Source organism: Chionomys nivalis, chromosome 9, assembly GCF_950005125.1.
Source record: "Chionomys nivalis chromosome 9, mChiNiv1.1, whole genome shotgun sequence".
Taxonomy (NCBI): domain Eukaryota; kingdom Metazoa; phylum Chordata; class Mammalia; order Rodentia; family Cricetidae; genus Chionomys; species Chionomys nivalis.
In genome coordinates, this window is record NC_080094.1 from 21,904,567 (window position 1) to 21,922,809 (window position 18,243).

General features: G+C 38.0%; 1 protein-coding gene across 4 annotated transcripts in view; it reads left to right on the forward strand.

The window, feature by feature from the left end:
* Rbm39 (RNA binding motif protein 39) overlaps positions 1 to 18,243 on the forward strand; it is a 37,789-nt gene that overhangs the window by 12,171 nt on the left and 7,375 nt on the right. For all 4 annotated transcript variants that reach the window (XM_057781764.1, XM_057781767.1, XM_057781766.1 and 1 more), the window contains exons 7-12: positions 5,491 to 5,608; positions 7,861 to 8,013; positions 8,801 to 8,938; positions 9,309 to 9,374; positions 12,883 to 13,087; positions 13,230 to 13,307. In XM_057781764.1, coding sequence (XP_057637747.1) covers positions 5,491 to 5,608; positions 7,861 to 8,013; positions 8,801 to 8,938; positions 9,309 to 9,374; positions 12,883 to 13,087; positions 13,230 to 13,307 — 758 coding nt within the window. The remainder of the gene's footprint in view (positions 1 to 5,490; positions 5,609 to 7,860; positions 8,014 to 8,800; positions 8,939 to 9,308; positions 9,375 to 12,882; positions 13,088 to 13,229; positions 13,308 to 18,243) is intronic.

Below are 18,243 nucleotides of genomic sequence, written 5' to 3' on the forward strand. Positions count from 1 at the left end.
AATCACATGTAGTAAAATAACACAACAGTCTCAAGTTTACTTAATAAAACCAAGTATTTCATGAGAAAGTACGTTTTGGCCATGGGTGGTAGCACATGCTTTAATCCCAGCACTTGGGAGGCAGGTGGATCTCTGTAAGATAGAGGATAGCCTGGTTTATAGAGAGTTCCATGCCAGCCAGAGCTGTTACACCAAGAAACCCTGTCTCATAAAACAGAGAGGGGGAGAGAGAGATATTTCATCCTACCTGCCTTACACAATTGAATGGACATATCATTAACCTCTGGAGGATCATTTTAGTTTCACTTATTTATTTATTTTTGGTTTTTTTGAGACAGGGTTTCTATGTAGCTTTTGGTGCCTGTCCCTGAACTAGCTTTTTTTTTTTTTTTTTTTTTTTTGGTTTTTGGTTTTTCAAGACAGGGTTTCGCTGTGGTTTGGGAGCCTGTCCTAGACCTAGCTCTTGTAGACCAGGCCGGTCTCGAACTCACAGAGATCCACCTGCCTCTGCCTCCCAAGTGCTGGGATTAAAGGCGTGCGCCACCATTGCCCAGCTGATTTTTTTTTTTTTTTTGGTTTTTCGAGACAGGGTTTCTCTGTGGCTTTGGAGCCTGTCCTGGAACTAGCTCTGTAGACCAGGCTGGTCTCGAACTCACAGAGATACGCCTGCCTCTGCCTCCCGAGTGGATTTATTTTTTTTTTTAAGGGAAGATACTCCTTTGTAGCCCTTGCACACTTGGAACTTCCTATGTATATTAGGCCTCTAACTCACAAGAGATCTACTTGCCACTGCCACTCTTGTTGCTGGAATGAAGGTGTGTGACACCATGCCCAACTTACTTTGTTATTCAAGAAAGCTTTTATTTCATGTATTTGAGTGTTTACAGGCGTGTATGTACAGTATATCATGCCTGATACCTTTGAAGGGGTTAGATTTCCTGCAAGAAAAACCGTAGTTTTTAGCAAGAGTAGTCAGTCCTTTTAACCTTTGAGCAATTTCCATTGTTTGAAACATTTCCTAAAGTTCATTCTTGTTACATTATGTATTCTAAATATAAAACCCTTGGGTTTGAGAAATACTTAAATATTAGTGAAATTTCCGTTTTTTTTTTTTTTTTTTTGGTTTTTCGAGACAGGGTTTCTCTGTGGTTTTGGAGCCTGTCCTGGAACTAGCTCTTGTAGACCAGGCTGGTCTCGAACTCACAGAGATCCACCTGCCTCTGCCTCCCGAGTGCTGGGATTAAAGGCATGCGCCACCATAGCCCTGCCTGAAATTTCCTTTTTTAATAAATATTGTGGTATTCTTGTTTGTTTCTTTATTTTTCTCAGACAGACTTTATGTAGGTTTGACTGTCTTGGAACTTGGTCTATAGATCAGATTGGCCTGGAACTCAACAGATACCCGTCTGTCTCTGCCTTCTAAGTGCATGAGTAACCATTGCCCAGTTGATAATGTGGTGATCTTAATAATGTGTTTACTTGTAAGAAAAATTTTATTCTTTGAATCTTAGAAATTTTTGACCATAACATGTTTGAAATTACCTGTTGGACTGGAAGTGTAGCACAATTGTAGAGTACTTGAATAGCAGGATTCCAGCTACAATGTTACAAACAAAACTCTTCACTGATACCTCAGGTGAAATTCAAGTCTTTTTGGTAATTATTGCTTCCTAGTAGTGTACTGAGTGAACAAGAACATGTTTATGTTATATATATATATTTATTTTAAAATATATTTTTAAATTGTTTATTTGTGTGTGAATATGGCTGTCTCAAGAGGTAAGGTTTCAGAATCAAGGTCTTAAAACTGAAGTTATAGGTGATATGAGCCATCCAACATGATGCTGGGAAACAAAATTAGGCCTTTTAAGAGCAAGCCTTTAAGAATTCTGATTTTGGTTTGTTTTCCTGTGTGTGCCAGTCTGTCTTCAAATTCACAGAGATCCTGCCTCTTGAGGCAAGCTTTGTTAGAGCACAAACAAAATACCACATTTCCACTTTCTTATCTAAAATAAAAAATAGTTAATAACTAATAAAAGAGAAACTATATACAACATGTATAACAACTGTACAATAAATAAATCAGCAATGTCTAGTCCATTAGCAAATGACTAATTCAGAAAAAATACTCTAAAAGGTTATACCTAATTCACTTACATTCATTCATTTGTTTATTTATCTATTTATTTATTTTTTGCTAAGGGTATCGGGTCCCATGGAACTGGTGTTACAGACAGTTGTGAACTCCCATGTGGCTCTAACCACTACCTCTCTCTTTCTATTCTAACTTCAATTACCAAAACTGTCTTTTAGATTGGGCGATGGTGGCGAACGCCCTTAATCCCAGCACTCGGGAGGCAGAGGCAAGCGGATCTCTGTGAGTTCGAGACCAGCCTGGTCTACAGAGCTAGTTCCAGGACAGGCTCCAAAACCACAGAGAAACCCTGTCTCGAAACAACCAAAAAAAAAAAAAAAAAAAAAAAAAACCAAAACCTGTCAGCCTTATATACTTTACATCTCTTCATTGAATTTCTTTTTTTTTAAAATATTTATTTATTGTGCATACAATATTCTATGTGTATGTCTGTAGGCCAGAAGAGGGCACCAGACCCCATTACAGATGGTTGTGAGCCACCATGTTGTTGCTGGGAATTGAACTCAGGACCTTTGGAAGAGCTGGCAATGCTCTTAACCACTGACCCATCTCTCCAGCCCCCTTCATTGACTTTCTTGAATCTATAAGGAAAGCTATAAAGTCTTCAACTCCATCAGAGACCTGAGAAGGAAATAATATTAACTGAGTAAGCAGGAAGTGTTAGTGCATGACTCCCAAAAAGTGTGAGATATGGCGAAAGCAATGTTGGGACATTCATCTTTGGCCTACAGGCCTAGCATATCTGACAGACTTTTCTGTGAAGCAGTATATTTTAAATGTCTACAGAATGAGTTCTAGGTAAAAGTTCTTTAGCACCTTTAATCATAGCACTTCCATGGTTGAGGAATAAATAAATATACCTATAAGATCAATCCCATGCTGTTTGACAAAAGTACTAAGTCAGGAAGGTTTGTATGGTGAAACCCTGTCATAAAAAGAAAACCAGTAAAGAAAAACAAAACAAAACCTGCTCCGTGTTGTGGTGATACATACATGGTTTAATTACAGCACTCGGGAGTCAGAGTTTAAGTCTAGCCTGGTATATAGAGCAAATTCCAGGACAGGCATCAAAGCTTACAAAGAGAAACCCTGTCTTGAAAATCAAGAGAAAAAAACAAAACAAAACAAACGAGTTGTTTTATTTTACTATTCCCTTATTTGAGTATTTTTATTCATATCTGTTAAATGCAAAAGTGCTTTATTTTGAATTTTTTGTCAAATGAATACGTTAAGTCTCATTTCTTTTTGTTTAGGTAATTTCCTTCTTTGTTTTTTTTTTTTTTAATGTTTATTTATTTATTTATTATGTATGCAATGTTCTGTCTGTGTGTATGTCTGCAGGCCAGAAGAGGGCACCAGACCTTATTACAGATGGCTGTGAGCCACCATGTGGTTGCTGGGAATTGAACTCAGGACCTTTGGAAGAGCAGGCAATGCTCTTAACCACTGAGCCATCTCTCCAGCCCCCTTTGTTTTGTTTTTTGACAAAGAGTTTCTGTATGTATCACTGGCTCTTCTGAAACTTGTTTTGTAGACCAGGCTGGCCTGGAACTCAGATATAGCTGCCTCTACATATTGGACTGCTGGTGTTAAAGGATTTCTGGCATAGGTCTGTCATTTGTTCAGATGTTTGATCAGATGTTTAATGTGGAGAGATAACCACTTTAGTAATTTAAGAACAATTCATTGATGTTCTAGTATTATGCATACAGTGACAAGAGGGATTATTTGGTCAATTGGAAAAAGACATTTTGAAATTTTGTGGACATTTGTCTACATACATAGTGTATTAAAACTAGTTGGAAGCCGGGCGATGGTGGCGCAAGCCTTTAATCCCAGCACTCGGGAGGCAGAGGCAGGCGGATCTCTGTGAGTTCGAGACCAGCCTGGTCTACAAGAGCTAGTTCCAGGACAGGCTCCAAAACCACAGAGAAACCCTGTCTCAAAAAAAAAAAAAAAAAAAAAAAAAGTTGGAAACTGACAATTAATGAAAAGTTTATTCTTTAATATTTAGAAGTTAATTTGTTTTCCTGTTTTATGTGTACTATGTGATTGAAAGTTACGAGGTTATAATGTGGAACTGGAGTTGTGAACTACCGAAGCAAGGTCAGCAAATATCCTTAAATGCTGAGCCATCTCACCAGCCCCTTTCTTCCCTTTCATTGTTTTTTGAGACAGGTCTTCTGTGTAGCTCAGGCTGCCCTGCAACTCGCTATGTAGAACAAATTGTCCTTGAACTCAGATTTTTGCCTGCCTTTCGCTCTCAAGTGCTGAAATTAAAGGCTTAGCAGTACAGGACAACCTCCTTTTTTTACAATTTTACTGAAAGTTTACATTAAAAATGAGTTCAGAACCCATGACATATTTTCGTTTCATGTGAAGTGTGTGGCACTATCTCCTGGAGAGCATAAATTTTAAAAAAGGTGTAAGATTGCTTGCCTAACAGGTATTAAAGTTTTAATGCACTGCATTAACGTGTTTGATGCAAGTCTATAATGCTAACCTGAGAGGTTGAAACAGGAAGGTGAGATTTTCAAAATAAGGGCATAGAAAGATGACTTAGCTGTTAAAAGAAAGAACTTAATTGTTCTTTTTTTAAAAAAAAAATATTTATTTATTTATTTATTTATTATGTATGCAATGTTCTGTCTATGTGTATGTCTCAGGCCAGAAGAGGGCACCAGACCTCATTACAGATGGTTGTGAGCCACCATGTGGTTGCTGGGAATTGAACTCAGGACCTCTGGAAGAGCAGGCAATGCTCTTAACCGCTGAGCCATTTCTCCAGCCCCCTAATCGTTCTTAAAGAAGATAGGAATTCAGTTTCTGGCACTGATTTCCTATCTTACAATTATTTTCAATTAAGGCTTGAGGAATCTGTTCTCTATTGGCATGAATTTAGTCTAATTGAATACATTAGAGCACACCATTGAAAGGTATAGACAGGTAAAATTCAATATTTAAAAAAACTTGAACTTTCAGTGGTTGTGGCGTGTTCCTTTTAATCACAACACTTGGGAAACAGGCAGGTAGATCTCTGAGTTGGAGTCTAACCTGCTCTGCAGAGTAAGTTCCAGAATAGGTAGGGCTGTGCAAAGAAACCCTATCTCAGGAAAAAAAAAGTTGAAAGAAATCTTTGGTTAAAATAGGAGTTTGAACCTGGCAGTGGTGGCTCAGACCTTTAATCCCAGCATGTGGGATCTCTTTTCCAGGATATCTAGGGTTACACAGAAACCCTTTCCTGAAAAATAACAAAAATGGTAGTTTGAGGGTAACTGATAAATGTGATCCTTTCTTCAAATAACTTCAGCATTAATTCTGTATTCTTTTCTTAGGGAGCCTATTGATAATCTAACTCCTGAGGAGAGGGATGCAAGGACAGTTTTCTGCATGCAGCTGGCAGCAAGAATTCGACCAAGGGATTTGGAAGAGTTTTTCTCTACAGTAGGAAAGGTAACTCACCATTTACAGACTGCAAGTTGGTAGAAGTCAGGGGTTTTAACCATTTCCAGCATTATGTTTAAACATCGTGACACACACCTTAAATACCAATGTGTACGGAGAATTCAAGGAAAACTGGGTTTCATACTGTTGGCTCATTCTTTAATCTTTGCACTCAGGAGCCAAAGGCAGGTGAGTGAGTCCCAGAGCCAGCTTGATATATAGAGTGAGTTTTAGGATAGGTAGGGCTACAGAGGGAAATCCTATCTCAAAAAAAAAAAAGTGAGCATGTGTGTATGTGTTTGGCAGAATGTCACAAATTATTTAATTTTCTGTTTTGTTAATGTTTTATTAAGTACATAAATATAATCAATCTCCTGAGGTCCTTTAGTGGTCTTTGCATATGTATAATTTTAGGGCTGACCACTTAGTACTGGGTAACCAATTAGGTCTTCATTTGAAGAAGACTGATTGATTGTCCTCCTTTTCCACCTTGTGCTGTGTTTAGGCTGCTGTATTGACATTTCCTGAATGCAGCCTCCCTGTCAACGTATAGAAAAAAATACCTCAGAGATTGTTCTGGTCGTCTAGCTCCTAAAAATCTTTATTAGACCTCTCTTTGATAATGGTCCCTGAACCTTGTGTGTGTTGTAGATGTATCATTTGGGCCTTAGCTCCTTCATGATTTAGTGGTGCTTTTTGAAATGGTCTTCATTTGATGCCAAAAACTTTGATGAAAGGTGAAGTATAGCAACCTTTACTGTTAAAATTAAGGATAAATATGTATGGTTTGGTTTGACATCCTGCCAATATTAGGTTATTTTCTTACATCTTTGACCTCAAAGGACTTAGACAGTTGAGTAACTTTACAGTACACCAATGAATTCTTTCCTATTGAGTCAGCTGTGAGGTCAATTAGACTGTTGTTAGCTGGTAATCATCAATATAAAGTTCCACATTGCACCTTTTGGGAAATCTTCTGATCATCATTGTGTTTTGTAGGTATCACAGCAGGTTAGGACTATTGATTGCTTTTCTCCCTTGGCAGTTTGTATAAACATCTTCCAGTACTATGAGAGCTAGTCCTCAGGGACGAGGCTTCCAGGTCAGTTCCAGCTGAATTCCTCCAAGTCCTATTTCCATACATTGTGCTGTGTCATTAGCAGTAGGAGCTTACCTTCACATTTTGGAATGTAGCCAACGCAATAGGTAATTTTGTACTTAAAATAAATGTGAAAGGGATTGCTATAATAATAGTATGAAGCCACTTAAGTTTGGAAGACTTAGGAAAGTGCCTGGGTATCTGGACATGTGGTTTTGTAAGCCAATTTTAGTTACCTACTGTGCTGCTTCAGGCCATTCTCAGAACACATCAGGTTCCTTATATATTATTGTACTTTGGGATTTAAGCTAGGAGTATATTGAATGGATTAGGATGAAAATTTCATGAAAATACTAGGGATCTTCTTGGTGTGATTGAATTATGTAATTCAATACCTTATATAATTACTATAACTCTGGCTACTATTGAGTTAAAGGTAGGGGTGTGTTTGTGCTTTAGAGTTTCAGGAAAATCTATCAAAACACCAGGTTCGGCCGGGCGGTGGTGGCGCACGCCTTTAATCCCAGCACTTGGGAGGCAGAGGCAAGTGGATCTCTGTGAGTTCGAGGCCAGCCTGGTCTACAAGAGCTAGTTCCAGGACAGGCTCCAAAAACCACAGAGAAACCCTGTCTCGAAAAAAAAAAAAAAACACCAGGTTCGTCCTTAATCCTTTTGAGTTAAAGCACTTAACAGCAGCCTGATGACACTGAGTCCATCCCTGTAGCTGTAGTTCATGGTGAAAAGAGAGAATGGGGTGGCTAAAGTTGACCTGTAACTTACACACTTTTACCCCGTGCCCCAAAGATAACGTAATAAATTATTCATTAATTATTTTAGGAGAAAGTCTTTGATAATGTAACCCTATTATTGAGGTAAAAACATGAGATGGGAGTAAATATTGAAATCCTATTGGTTTCCTTAGTGTTCCATTTAAAGATACGTGTCAATCCTGTCTTTGGTACTGAAATTTAATCTTTGCACTCTGAACACAGGTATGCAGAGTTTTCCAAATTTAAAGCCAGCTAGGTCTGCAAAACAAGTTTAAGCCCAAGGGACAGAAATTGAGACAGTGTTTCTGACGAAACAGTCTTTTATGTGTTGAAATAATTACGTGGGTTTTTTTTTTAATACAAAATAATTATTGTACTTCTTTTCTCTTTAGGTTCGAGATGTGAGGATGATTTCTGATAGAAATTCAAGACGTTCCAAAGGAATTGCCTATGTGGAATTTGTTGATGTTAGCTCAGTGCCTCTAGCAATTGGATTAACTGGTCAACGTGTTTTAGGAGTGCCAATTATAGTGCAGGCATCACAGGTAACTTCTTAATTTATAAGTTGGTCATTGAGCCTGGGTGTTGTAGCATAGCACATACGAGGGTTAGGCAGGAGAATTGTCATTAATTTTAAAGAGACTGATAATCAATACATGATGATTCTTTATTCACCAAACCTATTCAATGGAATCATCACATTAGATATGAATATTGTACAGATGCACATGCAGACAAAACATCCACAAAACATAAATAATGAAGTTTTGAAAGGTCCTAATATAGATCAAATAGCAATTATTAGACGAATTAATGTATATGGTTCTTCAAACATCTTATTTCTAAATTAGCCATGGTTTAAGATTGGTGACATTCATTCAACTCTCAGATAAATTGATCTTGGGGTTTGTCTAACAGTGAGTAATGAATGTCTTCAAATATTCACTAAACAATACAAAATTGTGAATTGCAACATTTAACACAGCTATTTTGCAAAATTGAGTGTCATGTAATATGCCTCAGTGTTGCAGTGTTTGCCTAACAGACACACATTTGACTTTAATACGTGGTATCAGCCAGGCAGTGGTGGCGCACGCCTTTGATCCCAGCACTTGGGAGGCAGAGGCAGGTTTGTCCCAGACAAACCTTTTTACCAATATTTCAGTTTCCCTTTTTTCTCGTGCTTGGCAAATTCTTTCTGCAGATTTTCTCTATTTTGAATTTGGAGTTCAGTTTTTCTTCATAGATTTTAACTTTTTAATCTTTTCCTCTGTCATTGACAGTGCCTATTTTATATTAGTGTTTGACATGGGTTTCTTCATTAATTTACAGGCAGAAAAAAATCGAGCTGCTGCAATGGCTAACAATTTACAAAAGGGAAGTGCTGGACCTATGAGGCTTTATGTGGGATCATTACACTTTAACATAACTGAAGATATGCTTCGGGGGATCTTTGAGCCTTTTGGAAGGGTAAATTTTAGTACTTTTTTCTTTCCCTCACTCTCCAGATAGTATTTCCCTACCAGGGTGTTCTAATTCTGAAAAATTCTAGTTCTTGACAAAATTTTATTTTACATAGATCTAATCTACATGAGAAGTAGAAAGTAGGAAAAGACGATATCTCTTGAGTAAATTGGGAGCATGGGGGGAGGGGAGAGGCATTGAGGGAAGCAGAAATATGTAGAGCTCAATAAATATCAATTAAAAAATTTTATTTTTAAAGAACACTTGTAATATCTTCATTACTTTGGGATCTGGGGATAAGCATAGAGTACATTCTAGATTTTCAAAACTATATCTCAAGGAACATTTTTGCCTAATTTATGCCTTTAAATTTTAGATTGAAAGTATTCAACTCATGATGGATAGTGAAACAGGTCGATCTAAGGGATATGGATTCATTACAGTAAGTAGTTTTACAATATTTGCTGTGTATATGAGGTAGGGATTGTTGTAAATATAAAAGAATAATTTGTATTTTCAAGTGATTTTATTTGTAGAAACATCTGCGTTTCTTTATTTGTATATTGATTCTGATTGTGTTATGTCTGTTTTGATCTATGCATGTAAGTGCTGGTGAACATAAATTCTAGTGGTGTCAGATACACAATATAACTTTTTATTTTTGAGATCTGGTCCCTCATTGTAACCCTGGCTTCTAGATGTAGTCCAGGCTGGCCTCAAAATAACTGAGCTCTGCCTCCTAAATTAAAGCCACTCACTAACGTGTCAGGTTCCTTATGCACATTCTTATTGGTTAAAATGAAGATCCATGAAAATTTTAACTTGACCAAGTTAATGGTTTTTCTTACTACTTTAGATTTAAGCCCTAGAACTTAGATATAAGGTACTACATCTTCCCTTGGAAAAGGATTCTGGCCTTTTCCAAGATGACCTTGTAAGCTGAGTCAGTTTTATTCCTCGCGACTCCGTTTCAGCAGGGTTAGGGAATCTATGTTGGACCCACGTGGGCACCGACACCCCTGTCTCCCTTGATTTTTGGAGGCACAGGTACTCAGGAGGCATAGTAAGTTCCTGGCTGTCCTGATTTAAAGAGTGACTACCAGGAGAGCAGACTATACAGAAAAACCCTTTCTTGTAATAACCATATGTATTAAATATAGTTATATATTTTGTATAGTTTATATTGCATATAGCTTTTTAATTCGTTGTTACAAGGTTAAATGATATGACTATTCATGGTATATTTTATAAATATTTTGTTTTTATATGTATTGTGTATAACTATATATATTAAAGTTATATGCATTAATGTGAATCAGTTCAATGGTAATGCTGATGAAGGGGAAAGTCGTTCAAGAAAGAAGGAGGTGGCTTTTGTGGGCGTGACACTGCATACAAGTCTCAGGCAATTAAATGTGGTGGCAAAGCAGTAAAGCTAAAACACATTGTGTGTAGAAAAACATGGCAAAATCATGGAAGCCATGGAGAAATTAATGACTGGATTTGTGATTCAGTGAAGTAGCACACAATATAATGAAGATAAAGCCAGGCAAAATGTGACTGTGGTGACTTCATAAGCCTGGTTCTGTCTGTTTAAAGACTCACCAGTTAAAACAATATGGTTGAAGGGAGAAATAAAATCATGTGAAAGACTGAAAAATATATGCAATTTGAGAATATTTTTTCCTTTGTTTCCCATAACAGTAATGTGGTAAAATAATTTGATCTATAGACTTCATTATATTGTTTTTTTTTTTTTTTGTTTGGTTTTGGTTTTTCGTGACGGTGTTTTTCATTAGCTATGTAGCCAGCCTTGGAATTCTCTTTATAGACCAGACTGGCTCTGACTCAGAGAGATCCACCTCCCACTGCCTCCAGTATGATGGGATTAAAGGTTGCCTGGCCTGTTTGTTGTATTAAAACTGATTTTTCTTGTCTTTATAAACAAGTTCTTTTTTTTTTTTTTTGTTTTTGTTTTTTGATTTTTCGAGACAGGGTTTCTCTGTGGTTTTGGAGCCTTTCCTGGAACTAGCTCTTGTAGACCAGGCTGGTCTCGAACTCACAGAGATCCGCCTGCCTCTGTCTCCCAAGTGCTGGGATTAAAGGCGTGCGCCACCACCGCCCGGCTAGAAACAAGTTCTTAACCTAGTCTAGTAACTCACTTTTTATTATTTTCTTTTTATTTATTTCAATGTGTAACCTTAGAACTCCCTTTATATCAGTCTGGTTTTAAAGTCACACATGATTCAGCCTAGTAAGAATTAGCATTTTAAAGGCATGTGCCACCACATTGGTTTTTTTTTTCCCCTCAGGCAATATTCCATTCCACTGTTGTGTACCTCATAGTGGAAATAGACTCTATTTCCCAGGTGTTAAAAACATGTGCCGTAAGGTGGGTGGTGGTGGCGCACGCGTTTAATCCCAGAACTCCATATATTTTGGTTCCTGTCCTGGAACTAGCTCTTGTAGACCAGGCTGGTCTCCAACTCACAGAGATCCGCCTGACTCTGCCTCCTGAGTGCTGGGATTAAAGGCGTGCGCCACCACCGCCCGGCTGGAGGTAGGGATTTGATAACAGGGTTTTTCTATAGCTTTTAAGCCTATCATGGAACTTGCTCTGCAGACCAGGCCTCCATCAAGCTCACTAAGATCTCCTGCCTCTGCCTCCGCCTCCCATGTGCTGGGATTAAAGGCGTGCTCCACAGCTGGCAGCCTAGAGTTGGAATTTATGGTGGTTTAAAGCAACTCAGTGGGAATGCAAGGAACTGAACTCGGGTCTTTTTGGAAGAGTAGCCAGCATTCCTAACTCTTAACCCCTGAGCCACATCTCCAGCCCCTTACCGCATTTCTTAGTAGGAAAAGGCTCTTGGAATACTCCTTGAGGCTTTTAAAATTATGAGATGGAAAGAAAAAAACCTGTTTTAAATCCGTTTAGAAGAGGCAGGACATTTAAAATTAATCTAGAGACAAAAGTACAGGTATGAAGGAAGAAGCATCTTTGGTCCATTTACTAGGTGGACCAATATTAAGTTTCTAGGTGCCTTTACTTGTTCTTCAGTCTGGCAGATTCATATAGATTTCTTGATATGCTCGAACACACCTTCATTCCCATCCATTGGGAGGCTGCGGGAGATGTCTCAAGGATTTGAAGGCCAGCTTGATAAACATAGTGAGTTCTAGGCCTATGATATATATTTAGCGACACATTGCCTAAAAGTTAAAACAGCCTTAAAAAAACGCTTTATTTATTTCTAGTTATCTTTCATTTTAATTTGCAAATACTTTTACACTATTTTTAAATACTTGTGTATTTTTTCATTGTTTTATATTAAATTCATGAAGTTAGCCAGGTGATGGTAGCACACGCCTTTACTCCCCGGACTTGGGAGGCAGAGGATAGCAATCTTAGTGAGTTTGAGGTCCGCCTCATCTACAAAGTGAGTTCTAGAATAACGTTACACAGAAACCCTGTCTCAAAAAACATGCAAAATATATTTATGAAGTTACTACTTAAGACTGGAGAGGTGGCTCAGCGGTTAAGAGCTCTGACTGTTCTTCCAGAGAACACGTGTTAATTCCCAGCACTCACACTGCAGCTTGCAATTGTCTATAACTATTAACTATGTATGCAGAATAGAATCGCTATGTATCTAAGAACCGTAGTTTGACTAAAAGTAAAACAAACATGAATGACTATTGACCTATAATCCTTAATACCTATATAACTTATAGATTAAGACTTCATATCAGAATATTAAGCAATCATTACATAACTGCAGTAAGAAAGACAATGACCTTAAAATGTAAACAGTATATAAACATCTTTATCAGAGGTCACCCTCACATGGACATACATTCACCTTGTGTGCCAGTGCACTTGAAGGTAATATTTTGTCTGTAGTAATATATTGCAAATTAATCAGTTGTAAATTTCCTGTCGTTTATTCTAGTTTTCTGATTCAGAATGTGCCAAAAAAGCGTTGGAACAGCTTAATGGATTTGAGCTAGCTGGGAGACCAATGAAAGTTGGTCATGTTACTGAACGAACTGATGCTTCTAGTGCTAGTTCATTTTTGGACAGTGATGAACTTGAAAGGACTGGAATTGATTTGGGTACAACTGGTCGTCTCCAATTAATGGCTAGACTTGCAGAGGGTAAGTTTTCAATAGTGTTACTGGTTTTACAGAGTAGAACCATTTTGCTTATGCCTCTGAGTTGAGCATGTAGTTTAAATTCCTCAAATTGGGTTTCTCTGCTGTAACCTTGGTAAGAACTTGAAGATTCATTCTTTTACAGGTACAGGTTTGCAGATTCCACCAGCAGCACAGCAAGCATTACAAATGAGTGGCTCTTTGGCATTTGGTGCTGTGGCAGGTAGGAATTGAATCTTTTCTAATTTGAAATCATTTGTTTTTCACCTAATTCGAAATTATACCAAATTTTTTGCATTTCAAAGGACTAACTGAGAATTCAATTCATTAAGTACTTCTACCATATTAATGGTTACAAAAGAAGTGTAGCTGTAGTATAATTGTATACTAACCAGAATGCCCTATGTGATTATGGAAGCATCTCAAGTGTAGTTCAAATTGTTACTGTTAATTTTTAGAAAATATTCATTGTTAAAAGGAAGCTTAGATTTTTTTGTTGCTTGTTTGCTCTTTTGTTTCTATGATTAAGTACCCTGACAAAAGCAACTTAGGGGAAAGATTTTTTTGTGTGTTTGTGCTCACAATCATCTAATAACCTCAGTACATCCAAGAGAGCTATGTCTTCTAAAGTTTCCATGCCACAGTTACACATGACATACACATGGAGGCAAAAGTCTTATAAACACAGAACTCCCTTTGTAGATCAGGCTAGCCTCGAACTCCCAGAGGTCCGCCTGCCTCTGCCTCCCGAGTGTTGGGATTAAAGGCGTGTGCCTCCACCGCCCGGCCATCAGACCCTGTTTTAAACACAAATGTTTTACTGATTTTAGTTAATTAAAAGTATGATGATCTGGGGCTGGAGAGATGGCTCAGAGGTTAGGGACACTGGCACTGATTGCTTTTCCATTTGTGTGAGATCTGGTGCTCTCTTCTGTGCTGCAGGCAGAACACTGCATACATAATCAATCTTTTAATAAAAGAAGTATGCTAATTTGTGTTCTAAGTTTTATAGAAAGGAAGGCTGTGTAAGATTTTAATCTAGTAATATTCTGAATGTACAAGGAGACCTTCGTGCTAGCTTAGTGAATCTGCTTAGATACATAGCTTTATAAAACATTTTATATTGCTATTATAAGGAAAAGGATAAGCGTTGGTGTTGATACGTGCCGATGAGTCCAGCACTCAGCAGGTAGAGCCAGGGAGATCTCTGTAAATTAGAGGACATCCTAAGCTGTTAACAGGGGCACTGTGTCTCAAAAATAAAAAATCAGACTAAACAAAGCAAAAAATAATAGTGCTGGGACTTGAAATTACTCCTCAGTTTAAGAACTCTTACTGATCTTTGAATGGATCTTAGTTTAATTCCCAAAGAGTACTTTTAAGTCCCTTCACAAGGGAATCGTCCCTCTCCAGGAGGATCAGAAACATTTCCTTTGTAGGTAGTAGCTACAGATATTCACCCATAGATTCATACATACAGACATATTTAAAAGTAATATAAGAAATGAAGTTAGTAATCTTTGTCTTTATATTTTTATACACTATGTTTATACAGTACCAATATAATTAATTATTAGAAGGGAAAAGTAGCCGGGCTATGGTTGCGCACGCCTTTAATCCCAGCACTCGGGAGGCAGAGGCAGGTGGATCTCTGAGTTCGAGACCAGCCTGGTCTACGAAGCTAGTTACAGGACAGGCTCCAAAGCCAAAGAGAAACCCTGTCTCGAAAAACCAAAAAGAAAAAAGAAAAAGAGAAGGGAAAAGTAATCATTGAGACATTTTGTAAGTGCTGTCATACACTGTCAACAAGCTGCTTCCTTTTTTGGATTTTTGAGACAGGGTTTCTCCATAGCTTTTGGTTCCTGTCATGGGACCAGCTCTTATAGACCAGGCTGGCCTCAAACTCACAAAGATCCGCCTGCCTCTGCCTCCCAAGAGTTGGAATTAAAGGCGTGCGCCACCACTGCCTGGCTCCAACAGGTTTCTTTTACCTGTGTTTCTGCTCTTGAATTTTAAAACATCTGCAGGTGTGGTTTTTTTTTTTTTTTTTTTTCTTAAGCATTGAATTAATAGTCACAACGCTGTTTCCTACTTTTTTTTTTTTTTGGTTTTTCGAGACAGGGTTTCTCTGTAGTTTTTGGAGCCTGTCCTGGAACTAGCTCTGTAGACCAGGCTGGTCTCGAACTTGTTTCCTACTTTTCTTTTTTTTTTTTATTATGTATTCTGTGCTTTGGCTGCACGTATGCCTGTAAGCCATAGACAGTATCAGATCTCAGATGTTTGTGAGACAGCCATCATATGGTTGTTGGGAATTGACTCAAGACTTATGAACAGCCATAGCTCTTATCCTCTGAGCCATCTCTTCGTTCCACCAAACTGCTTTTTGCAATTGAAGTGAAATTTCTGAAATACCCTGAAGTATGACTGTTAGGATGATTATAACTCTTCCAGTATGGTTGTATCCTGAGGATTTCTGTTCATTTCCCTTAAGCGTAGGGTGCAACTCGATTTTCTGCTACTCTAGCTTCCACCACCTCTACTGGTCTGTGGTGGCAACCACATCCACGTGCCTTACACTCATATTGACTTATCCACATGAGTAAAGATAATTCTTTTGAAAGATAGTAGCTGAGCAGTTGTGGCAGTGCTTGCTCTCCCAGTATTTGAGAGGTGAAGCCATCCTGGTTTACATAGTGAGCTCTTAGATAGCAGCAACTGTGTAGAGAAATCCTGTCAGTAAAAATAAAAGATCATTTAATTTGAAAATGATTACTTCGTTGCTTCCACTCTTTTAAGGTCAAATTTTCATGTGAAAAATAATGCTAAATCATGATTTGGGTATTCCACTAGAGCAGGGGTTCTAAACCTTCTCTTTATCCCTTTAATAGTTTGTCATGTTTTGTTGAACTATAAAACTACCTTTTTGCTACTTAATAACTAATTTTTCTGATATGAATTGTACATAACTACTTTTTGTGATAGTCTTAGGTGACCCATGTGAAATGATTGTTCTACTACTGAAGGGTTCTTTCTCAATCTGCAGGCTGAGGACAATTGCCTTAGAGAGACTAGTAAATAGTGAAACACATTTATATTCCTTACCTTTAGGATCAATAGTAGCGTTAGGTTTTGCAAGTTCTTCTTACTCTTATAATCTTCATACCTTTAAGTGAAGTTAGGGTTGCTGTGAGTAGGCTCTCTTTAGATAATGAGTTCCATGCCACCTTGAGGTATTGCTTATTATATACAGAAGTCTATCATCAACCCCCTCAGGATAATATGTCTTGGTGATTATTAGTAAAAATCTTAAATATTTGGGCTGTAATGGTGGCCTCATGAGGATTGGCTACTCTTACAGGCCAACCAGGGTTCTATTTCATATATCCACCTAACAACTCACAGCTAATTATAAGTCCTCTTTCTGGGTAAATAATGCATTTTTTGACCCTGGCGGCAATCGAAACACCATTGTTGCACAGACATAAAGTCAGGGAAAATTACTCATACACATTTAAAGAGAATTCACTTTGTGGGGTGCGGAGGAAGGGAAGATTCGCTTTGTTTTAGTTGTGTTTACTTATTTTGAGATGAGATACTTAATCCTCTGCCCATGTGTGGAGGCTCGAGGCCCATTTATCTGTTCTTGCTCTATCCTTCCACCATATATGTGTTTCAGAGACCCAAGCGAGGTAGTCAGGATAGTGGCCTTCCTATTTATCAATTTAGTTTTTTCTGAGACTTGATTTCTCTGTCTAACATTCCTAGCTGTCCTGGAATTAGCGCTGTTGATCAGGCTGGACTCGAACTCAGACATATGCCTTAGTCACCCAAGTGCTAGGGTTAAAGGCATGTGTTAGCACTGCCTGGCTCTCATTTATATTTAGGTTATCATTATTGAGACAGGATTTTACTGGATATCTCTGATTAGCTTAATTAAGTCTTAACCTGTATCCACCAACTCATAGCTGTCCTACTTGGTACTTAATAACATCAATCTCTTATTTATACATTTTACCCATTGTGTTTGAAAAGGGCAATTGTATTTAAAGTAACTGATACTGGTTCACATTAATATTTTTGAGTTCACTTGATATAAATACATTTCATCCCTTGAGTTCATTGATATGCTAATTTTCAGCTCAAATTGCCCAGCTGTTTTAACTCACTAAGCGTGTAGTTTAGATTTCCTTACATGTTTTATGTATTCTGGTCGTTTACCTTCCAAATAGAATGCAGGGTTTATTGGCTATGGTAGCTTTGTAGAGATAAATTCTCTATCTCTTGTTTTTCTTATTTGCTTGAGACAGGGTCTCGCCCTGTGTTCAAACAGACCACAACCTGTCTCTCCTCTACTATTGCTGGTTTTAATGGCTTGGACAACACCAGCTAACTTTTTGAATCTCTTTGCCAATTCATATAGACTTTCCGTACATGCCATAATTTTTTATTTTATTTATTTATTTATTTTTTGGTTTTTCGAGACAAGGTTTCTCTGTGGTTTTGGAGCCTGGAACTAGCTCTTGTAGACCAGGCTGGTCTCGAACTCACAGAGATCCGCCTGCCTCTGCCTCCCGAGTGCTGGGATTAAAGGCGTGCGCCACCACCACCCGGCCATGTCATAATTTTTTTTTTTTTTTTGGTTTTTCGAGACAGGGTTTCTCTTTGGTTTTGGAGCCTGTCCTGGAACTAGCTCTTGTAGACCAGGCTGGTCTCGAACTCACAGAGATCCGCCTGCCTCTGCCTCCCAAGTGCTGGGATTAAAGGCGTGCGCCACCAACGCCCGGCCATGTCATAATTTTTTAATGTGCTTTCCTGTGTTGAAACAATTTTCACTGTAGCTGATCAAATTGTTAGCCTGAGTTAAAAATCAATGACAGATTGAATCCGAGAAGCTCTTAGAAAGATAAGTTCCACATTGTTACAATGATGTCTTTTTCAGTTAATGCCAAATTGGAAAATTAGTGAACTGGATCATAGGTCTTAATGTGTGTTTGTTGTTACACTTCTTAAAACTTTCTGAAATACTTAATGCTGATTACTATCAGTAAAATAAGTTTTATTTTCCAAGTACTTGGAATTGAATTCTCATTCAGGGTTTTTAACATATTTTCTTACTGGTATGCTTCCCTTTCCCCATTTCCCATTATTCCTAGCCGTGG